This window comes from Punica granatum, chromosome 2, assembly GCF_007655135.1.
Source record: "Punica granatum isolate Tunisia-2019 chromosome 2, ASM765513v2, whole genome shotgun sequence".
NCBI classification, from domain to species: Eukaryota; Viridiplantae; Streptophyta; class Magnoliopsida; order Myrtales; family Lythraceae; genus Punica; species Punica granatum.
In genome coordinates this window covers 27,649,637-27,661,353 of record NC_045128.1, presented here as the reverse complement: position 1 = coordinate 27,661,353, position 11,717 = coordinate 27,649,637, and the positions used below count along the sequence as shown (strand labels likewise).

At 36.2% G+C, this 11,717-nt stretch overlaps 1 protein-coding gene across 1 annotated transcript; it reads right to left on the bottom strand.

The window, feature by feature from the left end:
• Positions 1–221: 221 nt before the first annotated feature.
• LOC116193457 (zinc finger protein SHOOT GRAVITROPISM 5-like) lies at positions 222–3,225 on the bottom strand. The gene is made up of 3 exons (XM_031522157.1): positions 2,622–3,225; positions 2,046–2,469; positions 222–1,131 (listed from the first exon to the last, which is right to left on the bottom strand). The coding sequence occupies exons 1-3, from the start codon at positions 2,761–2,763 to the stop codon at positions 456–458; spliced, it is 1,242 nt and encodes a 413-aa protein (XP_031378017.1). The 5' UTR covers positions 2,764–3,225; the 3' UTR covers positions 222–455.
• Between the last annotated feature and the right edge of the window lie 8,492 nt (positions 3,226–11,717).

Below are 11,717 nucleotides of genomic sequence, written 5' to 3'. Positions count from 1 at the left end.
TTTACGCAAATGTCTGCAGCCGCGCAGAGCACACACCCCACGTCTGAAAAAACTATGATGCCCCCAAACCAAAGCCGTATGCATATTGCAGACCAATGCTTGCATTCATTTTTTGGGTTCCTATGTACCGCAAACATCATTGTCCTTTCTTTTGCTTTTGAATCCTTATCCCGGGGGAACCCGAGAACTCGGTCGGAGATATGCATTCGGCATTAGAGATGTGCAACTGCCACATTAACAACATACGAACACAATTAACACCTTTCGGCCGCTTGACAATTGGACTAAAGGATTCTCGGACTGTATCAGGTCGTTCGGACCTGATGTCACGAGACGACCCAATCTGAAAATAACAGGTCAATCCCTCTAAAGGACTATCGATAAATCGACTAACTATGCAGACTGCAGTTACATCATGTCATATCACTTTTTCTATCAACGACTACAGAGAACAATCACTCCTCTTCGCCCTCTGTTGTGGTGGTGGCCGAGGACAGGAGAGACTGGGTTGACGTCTCCTCGCATAGCTGCGGGCCCCCCACAGCCTGGAACTGGCGCCTGCACGCAGCGCAAGTAACCTGTGTGATGGCGGATGCTATCTTCCTCAGGGCCTCCTCCTTCAAGGCGTGGGCACGCTCAAACTCGCTCTGCGCCTGCATCCTTATCCTCTGTGCATTTGCAAACTCTTGCTCGGCCAGCTCGACCTGCCTCCTCGCCTGCTTCCTGGCCTCTTCGGCAAAGGCCTTCTCTGCTGCCGCCAACCTCAGCTGCTCCCCTGCAAACTCCCGCAGTCTCATCGCCCTGTCACTTTCCTCTATCTCGGAGCTAGTGTGGCTCAGCCCGACAGAGAGGTTCAGATCGGTCGAGAAGTCCTTATGGGGAACCAACGATGTTGGCTGGAGCTGAAGCTCGAGATTATGGAGATGATCATAGTCAGAAGAGTTGGTTTCCTGGGGTTTGTAGGGCATTGCTGGTGTAGCTGGGGGGCTTGTTGGTATCAGTAGGGATGAGGACAAGTTGGGTTCGTTCAAAGGGCTCATGCTCGATGCTGTTCGGGATGAGTTTGGTGGCTCGGGCAAGATGGCTCGGCGTACCGTGCAAGCGTCCTGGTGTTCGATGAAGCTCTCCACTCTGCAAAAAGAGGATGAAAATCACAACCAGAATATGTAATTAATAATTAGTTCAGGAAGAGCAAGCAGTGGCTTTGTTTGGTAACCAGTCATGTCCTTAAGGCTAATGGAAAAGGATCAATCATAAACATCTCATCACACCAAATTGATTATTAAGAATTTCTGACCTAAAAATGCCCGAACACTAAATATGATGAAAATATGATGCGCAAAGAAAAATAGTGGAAAAAAACTTTTAATCTGAATAATAGTGATTGATTAGATGTTCCAGTTATAAATATCCAACGGCCTGCTCAAAAGCCAGGGAAAGAAATACGATAAAGTTGATGTGGAATTGGAAGGGAAGGTTTTGCATTTGACATTCTTCAGTATGAACAATAATTTTTTTCAATTTTTATTATTTGACTTATTGAGTGTCATTGTTCAAGATTAACTATTGATAATAAGATATTCAGCAGAAAAAAAAACATTAAATAAATAAATGCAATAAAAGAATCATTGGGAAAGGTGATGAAAATGCCCTAATATGGCCTAGAGATTTTATTATTCAGGGCTTAAGCCTATGTATACTACTACTGCAAATCATTCTTGGATTCTGAACCTCCATCTTTGTCATGGTAAATAAATTATAATTCGTCAAAGTAAAGCCCAAAAATAAGTATGGAATAACCTTAAAAAAATGTCAGCTAATTAACAGAAAGGGCACATTTCAAGGAAATAAAGCAGTTAGGAAGGTATTCAGCAAAATATATATATATATATTTAGAAAGGAAATTAAAAAAAAAAAAAAAAAGGTGAGGGGAGAAAACTTTCCTAGCTAGGGTTGAGTCATGGGAGAAATAAGTATGCAAAAGTGAAGGAAAATTGGCACGACTACAGTATGGTATAGTGAAAGAAAAAATTTATCAACCGGACCTCGAGAAAACCCGGCCACAGTCGCAGGAGTGGCCGCGAGTCCCGCAGGTCTTGAGGTGGGCCTTGTAGTCGGACTGGACAGCGTAGCCCTTGGAGCACCGCTCGCAGACCCACTGCTTGTGGTTGCTGTGCTTCCGGCGGAAGTGCTTCTTGATCCCGACGAGGTCCCCTAGCGCGTGGCACGGGTCGTGGTGGAGGCAGCTGGGCTCGGGGCACACGTACACCCGCTTGACCTTGTTGGCGCCACCCGCCGATGCCGGGTCCTGACCGTCCCGCTTGAGGAGCTTCCAGGGCACCTTGTGCCGCCTCCGGTGCATCTGCAGGTTCTGGTCCCTCTGGAACCCTTGGTTGCAAATCTCGCACACATACCGGTCCGACTCGAGCAGCGTCTTCGGCGAGAGCGAAACCACCTCCGCGTCGGGATCTAATAATCAACACCACAATATCAACGTTCTTATTATCAAATGCAAACTTGTCAATCACACAACATATCACGAGCCCGCTACAATCGATATATCGAGACAGAATCACTAGCCAACTCATTTAACCATAAGTCTTATTTTATACGTTATGTACCTGGGGTGCCTGCGGGGCGGCGTTTTCGCTTGACGGGGGGTCCATTCGGGTCATCCGAGGCCGAGGAGGGAACGAAACCGATGTCCGAGGAAGAAGATGTAGGTGGGGGTGGGGGAGGAGGGCCGGTGGGGCTGTCGAGCATCGATTTTGATCCCTTTTGTTTCAACTTGTTTGATTATAAGTAAGAAGAGCAGAGAAGAGAAAGAGAGAGAGATGGAAAGAAAGGAGAGAATCTAATCAAATCAAATCCCCACACACACCACAGAGACAGTCTTTATTGCTGTCTCTCTCTCTCTCACACACACACTCATGCACAAAAACACAAACATAAAAAAACACAGTACAAGGTCTCTGTGGCTGAAGCTGGGAATAGTGGGCATGCAGTTCAGCTTTTTGAGCGAGAGGAAAAGATGGTGAAATGGGTTGTGAAGGAGAGAGGAAGGAGGGAGGGAGAGAAGGAGATGACGCTGAGAGGGAAAGCTCTCTCTTTCTGCTTGCAGAGGTGAGGGCGGGGGGGGGTAGCTTTTCTTTTTGAGAAAGCTTTGAGAGCTTTTATGCTATTAGCTTTTTAACTTTTGTCCCAACGGGGGATCTTTCTCCCCCTCCCTTTCTCTTTCCCCCCTTTGTTTTTGGCTTTCTTCCTTTCATTGACCCCTCACTCACCCCTTCCCTCTTTATAAATGAGACCCTCTTTATAAATGAGACGAATGGAGAAAATCCACGGTGGGAGCGGCTCAAATTCAGACCACTTATTGGGCTTTTGAATTTCAGAATACATGATAAAAAAAAAATGAGATTATCTCATTATCTTTTCTTTTAAAACAAAAAGAGGTCAATGCGTTTAGAATGGAATCAATAGGGGAGGGAAGAGAAATGTTGAAACCTCCAAAATCTACAGTACCGAATCTCTCACTGGACAATTTTGTAGTTATAATCGAAATCAACGGCGTCTTTTAACCAAGAGAGGATCGGAGATTTATCCACCAAAATCTGCAATACTGAATCTCTCACTGGATAGTTTTGTAATTACAATCGAAACTAGCAGCGTCTTTTAACCAAGAGAGGGTCGGTTGTTTATCCACCAAAATCGTTAGGACGAAAAATGCTTCCCAGGGAGGGAAATACAGAGTATTACGAGGAATAGGTGAATATGGAACTTACAATCTTCTGATGTCATGTCAAATTTTTTTTTTAATAAAACAATGATATTATTAAACATTATAATCCTTCGAGTTTATATGAAAGTCGAGTATTATTAACTTTTGTGTTAAACATGGACTCAATCACTCACTCAAACCAGTGATATGTTTAAATATTATAGGTTGTAATATCATCACGTATTCGTAAAAAGGTACCATGTTAATTAAGAACATCTATGTAAGGAAAAAAAATCAAGTTAAGAACTTATGTCACCTTATATTTGCATGAGATGTCCTACACCTTATGGGAGTTGGCTTTTTCTTTGTTTTTTTTTTTTTTTGTAAGCTGTGCAAGTCAGCTTACGTTGTTGATTTGCAAGAATTACATAAATTCCTTAATCTTCTCTCTTTCAATATGCAAGGAGCACATATACTTCGTGTACTTAACTTCTAATTGAGTGTTGTATCGCATTCTCAATTAACCGGATTTATTACATAAGACCGGATGAAGAATTGGAAGCAGACTAGAATTGATTGAGTACGTCGAAAGAAACATTAATCCCTAATCACTTGAAGTGGAACGATGTAAGCAAATTTGTGCATTCGAGATTGGCTTAGGCTCTTAGACAGCTACAAACAAAATATGCGAATAGCGAACATGTATCATCCTCCGCAGTCGATAAATTTACAACTTCACCAATTTTGCGTGATGAGATCAGTCTCTTTCCATGCGTATAATTTATATATCACCAAGTGAAGTGACTGTAGGACTCTCAATTTAATTGAGCATATTTAATAGTTACGAGGTGATACTTGCATTTTGGGCATATTTTATAAAATTCTTTTATAACTAAATGTAGATAATCAATGCATCTTATTCGAATTAATAAAAAAAAAATACTTACTCTAATCTTATAAAAATGCAAACAACATATATGTATAAATATATAGTAAATCTACGTTAAACTAAACTAAAGGTGAATATAAAAACTAAAGCAAGTGCATGATATATGTGTAAAATGAATTTTCAAGTCCAAAATTATATAACTTTTAGTACATTGAAATTGAAAAAAAAAAGATCTTGTATCTCGATGAGTTTTTTCAATATTTAAGAAATATTTAATTTTTTAAAAAATCTCATAATTATATATCAATACATAAAAATACTATAACCCAAAATCGTTGAATATGATATATCTAATAAAATATATCAGAATTTCATTTAATCGGAATATGAAAGGCAAATTAACGAATCTTCCCATTAAAAATTGAATTATTCGAACAATTTAAAAGGCGATTAATAATGACATAATAATTTAAAAAAAACTACATTTTATAAGCACCTGTCAATTTTTATGCATTAGAATAGATTTTTAATATTCGTGGGTTTTATTGTTATTATTTTCAAAAATTTGTGTGATGAGAATAGGGAGAGTGTACGGGCGTGGAATGGAGAGAGACCCTATGATAGTGCTAGAAACTCTGAGCCCACCGCAGAGCGTTTGGACAGAAACAAAAGAGAAAATATTGAATTAAACTAGTAATAATAACCCATCAAAATATTTATAAGTAAAAATATATGTGCTCATCATTAATTAATTTTCTTCTTTCATATATTTAATTGAATGTTACACATCCAAGTGAATGAATAATACTGTCTCAATATATATTCGAAACAAAAGAACATCCCTTCCCACATGAAGACAAAACGGTCATCATTCAATTCACTCCAAAGTGACTTTTTCTCTTGGCAATTCTTTTTTCTTTTCCTGCATAGAATACTTAAACGCACATGATACAAATAGCCGACTCATAATTATAAAATTTCGATTTAAGTCTTTATTTTAAATTTTCGTTATTTTTATACTATGGTGCTATCAATTGTATAGAATAATTAGTTTTTTTACTGTTGAATGATAATAAATTATTTTGATTTATTAATAATTGTAATCTTATGCTTTAAAAAGTAATTGCACCATTTATGCAATTATTGATATTATAACTAAAAATTTATTTAAAAAATAAATGTTGGGACTTGACTCTTGCACGTGATCTCACGCACCCTCACGTGTGACTGCTCCCTTTTCTTTTCTTTTATTTCTCAACTGGCTGCCCTTTTTCTATTTTTTTCTATTATATAAACGATGGGAAGACGAAAAGCGAGAAAAAACGAATATAGTAAAAGAGGGAATTCTGAAATGTAAAGAGCCCTTTTTTCTTCGGAATAGAACACCTAATATTCGAATGTCTTAAAAGACCTCAATTAATTCATTTTCAAGTTTTGTCGGTCACTTAGAGTAGACTTCATTGTGGCTGTAAACAGTTCGGATTGATAGGGATTTGGGTTTTATTTTCAGGACCAGAGCTTTTAGGGTCGGGTATTTCAGAGGCAAATCACGAGTCACGACCAAGAACCAAAATAAGAGAGAGAGAGAGAGAGAGAGAGAAGGAAAAAAAAAAAAAAGACTGCTATTAGATCGGGTTTTTCCGGTCGGGTGCTCAGGCAACCCGAGTTTATAGGTTTAAAAAATATATAATTACTTCTGTATACTATTGTTCACTACCTTATGCAATAAAACACCATAAATGACAAAACACCATACTATTGCATAATAACAATATAATAATATAATCATCGCATAAAAGAAGAATTTAGGCACAGAGGAGGGAGTCGGTTTCTTTGGGTTTTTTTTTCTATTGTTAATTTAATAAAATTATTGAAGTTACTTCAGGTTGGCCCCGTCCGGTTGCATTTCTAGAACTCGAGATTCGAACTGAGAATCGAAATCGCATAGCAAACACACCCAAATTACCAACTGAGTATTCGGGTTCGGGTTGGTTCGGCTCAAATTTTTTTGTGTTTCAAAGACTAAGACCTCTTTCAATTGTAGATTCTTTTTCCATTCATAAGACTCAATTTTGATATCTTAGTTAAGCAAACAATCGCCGAATCATTAGCGTTAGTGAGTAAAGAATCCAATTTTTCCTGAGTGATACAGTTTCTGAGAACAAAATATGGTATGTTTGGTTTTAGGATTAAGTAGAGTTGAATTTTGATTTTAATTGGGTTGTAATGATTGTATTGTTGAATTATGAGAAAAAGTACGAAAAAGTAATGAATAGTTAAGAAAAAGTGATGATTGTGTAATGATTGCGTTATTGAATGGTTGAAAAAGTAATGAATAGTTGAAAGAATTTAGTATTAAAAATTGAATTGAGTATAATAAAATTGTATGTCGGTTTATATATGAGGCCCACCTTTTCGAATTAGAAGAGTTGATTTTTGTTGTGTAGTGAGTAGAGTTAAAGTTAGAGTTAAAATCTTAAAATCAGATTGCAAAACTAAACGGGATAAGCATCCTAATTAGCGTATATGTTGAGATTAAAGTTTTATTTAAAAAAAGAAAAAGAAAAAGAAGACTGAGTTTCATCTTGCATCAAACTTAAACTTTTGGTCTGAAAAAAATATATATATATATATATGTATGTATGTATGCGCCAAAGTAATTAAAATTTATTGAGCCCAATGAGGTCTTGTTTGAGTGATGGCCCGAGCCCATATGGGACTAGAGAGACATTGGCGCAAGTGTACGAAGGATCTCGACTTTGTCAAGTTGATAGTTATAGCTAACTACCAATTTCATCCACGCATTGAGCGATTTTTTATTGATGAAAACTTGGGTTTATAAGAGTAGTAATTATTATATAATTGGAGGATTGATTCTTTAATAATCAAGTTAACATTGAACAAAAAACAATAATAATTTATTGTTCAGATGTTCGTGTCTCCCTGTTAATTTTTTATTTATACTTTTTTCAGTTTTTTCTGATTTTCATAAATTTATTTATAATTTTATTGAATGTTTTCAAGAAGACTTCTATGATTTATTTATAGATATTAATTAATGAAACAACTTCAAATGTATTTTATTTATTTTTTACCTTTTGCATTACAAATTTCTTAAATTAGACAATATCAACTAAAAATAAAATTGTGAATGCTCGCACAATACGCGAACTGCATGTTTAAATTGACTATCTAAAGTGATAAAGTATATTCAAGACCTTCTTTATCTTGTCTTCCAACTATAATTAAGAATTAAACTTCGGCTATAGTATCCATGTATTAACCTAAAATTCCTCCAAGTTCATCGAAATTACCCAATCAATTTAATTTAATTAAAAAATAAAAACATAGGATGGTTCACACATGTAAACTATGCGTTGAGTTCCCCTTCAATTCTAGGAACGGAAAATTAGTTCTTGCCTATCGCAGCGAATAACTCAAACTAGAATTGAATGTAAATGTGAATAACTCAAACTAGAATTGAATGTAAATGTAAAGAGAGTGTGTTGTAACGGTGTACGCTATCGTCTAGAAATTAAGAGATTTTAAGTTATACGCAGTCACACTATTCGTGTCCTTTTTATTATATATTAAAATTTTTATTTCATTCTACTAGGCTCACGTGGCTCCCCAGTAACCGGAAAAAAAAATTGAATATAAACGTGATAACAATTCATAGTAAGAAAAATTAATGAAGAAGAGAGAAACTAGCTAATTTTCTATGACGAAGCACAATTTCTAGCAAAATTTTCTTCACACGGACATTTTTATTCTTACTTTCTTGAAATGACCGACTCCAAACTGGATGACGCGTCTATAACAGTAGTCCGTAAATTTTACTGTTGGAAAGCATGATCAAGTGTATGATTTTTTTCCAGAACATCACATGTTCATGCAAGGACCTCTCTTGATTTGACAATTCTCCTATGGACGTATCCGTAGAAACAAAACGTACTCGTGCACAATCCTATTATGTTTCTACAAATATCCCGGCCAGCGAAATGCGTATCGTCCTATCTGCATGCACTTTGAGATGGAGCTCAAGTCGAAGTATTAAATTTATGAAGCCATGCCGATGAATCTTCGGTCCGTCTATTACGAAATATTTTCAGTAGAACTGTAAAGTTAAATTAACCGAATTACCGGCCATTCTTTGCCACAACAGTGAACACTCTAAGGAAAACACCAGTCAAGTCATATCGAAAGATCATCGTCATCGCCAGCAAAAGAAAGTTTTCATGGATGCAGTCCCCTCAATAATTTCATGATGGGGAAGATAAGGCAAAGAAGGAAATTGAGGACTGAAAGTGATTGCAATGATACCTGAGATTGAGAGGGGCAATTTGTCTGGTTTAATTTTGTCTGTATTTGTGGAATAAAGTGAATCAGATAGTTCGGCCACTAAAAAGACCCCCACTAACTCGGCCACTTTCGACCATATTAACGAACCCCACAAGCTTCTTGATGATCCAATTAATACCAAGTTGATTATTATCTAGCTACTTAGTTAGACCAGCTAGTTTGTGGTCCTATATCAGTGGAATAGCGTTTGCTCGTCTTAAGAATTCTGAATCCCATATCATAATAAGAAACAAAAATTGCTAAATTCGTAAGACGATTAAGTCCACCATTTTAATTACTCAAATGAGCTCAATTCTTTGTAGGTTCAATGGGAATTTTAACATGACATCAGAGAAATATAGATTCAAGCCTCATGTCAGCGTACTGATTATGCGACACTTCGCATTCACACACTCACACGATGCATCGAACTACGTGCCAATGCGCTTATGCTAGTGTGTTGAGTCCACGTCTCGTCTAATAACAGACTGCCGATTTGTATTCACGTTGCGCATAATGGCTGGTCTTGAGGATCTTGAATATCCACATCCGAATAATAAATAGAAATTATTGGATTTATAAGACGATTGAATCCACTATCCTATTAGTGAAACTTTTGGATTGACATGACTTAATCCCTTATAGACCGAGTGAAAATTTTAAGATGATAATAGAGGGGTTATACTTTGGCACGCCGTGTGGACTTGCATTGCGAGGCCAAATAATGAAAGCAGAAAGTTTGCACTATCATGTTAATCCCTATCATCCGAGCATGAAAGAAGAACTTGACTCGCGGTTAGTTATTGAGAGCTCATGCTTGAGGGCGCACATGTTTGCAAGTGAGAAAAGATCACACCTGAGTTGTGTTATCTCATATTAAAAGTTTAATGAGGAAAGTACAAGTATATAAAGAGATTGATATCACGCCTTATTTGTTCGAAATTTTGAGTTAGAGTTCAATCGCTTATATATTCAGCAGAAATTTTACGATTGGTATTGATATAAATGCGCAACGGATCACCGTGGGGCGAAAGGAAGGATATATGATCCTTATTGCTCGAACAAGGAGCTCAAGGATTGCACATGCTTTGGCAGGATGACGGGTTACCCCTTCAGGTCTCTGTATCGACGAGGAGAAGAATGGTGAATTAAGAGGATTCATGTATTCATCGCCTTTACAGCCAAACCAGGCAGAGAGAGAGCACACTCAACAACCCCTCACCAACAATAAGAGCGACGACCAGCTTGATTTCAAACGTTGTTTCTGTATATCCTGATAAGTATAAGCACTTTAAAAATGGCATCTTACATGCATATATAAACTCTATCATACATCATTTCAAACTGGAACATTTTTTGTCATGTTATGTAGAACGGAGAAATTCCACAACGATAAATTCGAAATCGTTAAAAATGTGCGTTACTATAGTAAATGTCATCGTTTGTCAACTACAACAATAATTATATTGTTTATATGGAATCATATCGTGTCAAATATATGCCAAGAGCCAGTCTTTTTTTTTAATAAAGAAAATTTATGAATTTAATAAAATAAAAAATAGTCTGATTATTAATTAAAAAAAAGATATAGTCATTCAACTTATGCATCCAAAAAAAAAAGAAAGAAAAATGCATGGCCCCACTTTAGGCAAATATTGATTCACCCCAGCGATCAATAATCACAGCTAGTTCGAGGCACAGTGAAGATTTTGTCTGTATGTTTTCTCTAATTGATTTCATTGAAGTAAGTGTATTCTTTTTTCTTTTTTTTAATATGAATGCTGGTATTGAGAAATTCACAATATGTTTAGTTTTAGAGTTGAGTTGAGTTGAGTTTTGATTTTAATTTGTTTGTAATAATTGTGATGTTGAATTATGAAAAAAATTGTGAAAAAGTAATGAATAGTTGAAAAAAAATAATGATTGTATTGTTGAATTGTGAAAAAAAGTAATGAAGAGTTGAGAGAATTTATTATTAAAAATTAAATTGAATGATTAAAAAATTTAAAGAAAAATAAAAAATTAATAATTGTATTGTTGCATTTTATTGTGTAGTGAATAGAGTTAAAGTTAGAGTTAAAATTTTAAAATTAGATTGCAAAATCAAACGAAGTACAATTAAACGACGAAAATTCTCTAGTATGAATTTTTCTTAATCACAATATTTAAAATTTAAAATTTTATTTAAAGAGAAAAAAGAGTTAAATCACTTAAATCAATTGAATTTTTTTTAAACAAACTCATTGGTCAAAATGTTTGTTTTGTTAGGGGAGCTTTTGTTTTTGTGCCTCTGCGGATTAGAGAGGGAGCAGTTGCCCGACAGAATTTTGTTTTGTAACTTTTGTTAGGTGGGTACCGTCCCAGTGGCAGGAAATAACGTGCCTTGCTTGCTTAGTGACGATATATGCACACATGTATATATCTTCAAATTTGTCTCTCTCTCTCTCTCCATTTTTCCGGAGCGAATATACTGCCCGGATTGGGAATCATTCATCCTATGACCGTAGAATTCCTCGAAGAGAAACATATATACATCGATGATTTCGCATCAGAGCATGGAGTATCATCAGTCCATCGATCGGTTTGAAACAACTGATATTCATTTTAACGTTATTTCGATCATGGCGACAAGGTACTTTGAGTAAATTGCAAATCCTACAATAAAATTAAAGTCTAATCAATATAAAGCGATTTGATTTTTCTATATTTTTTTAGTAAAATTGTGGATATCTTTAGTCTATTAGCTAAATTCAGGCGTCAGTTTGAACC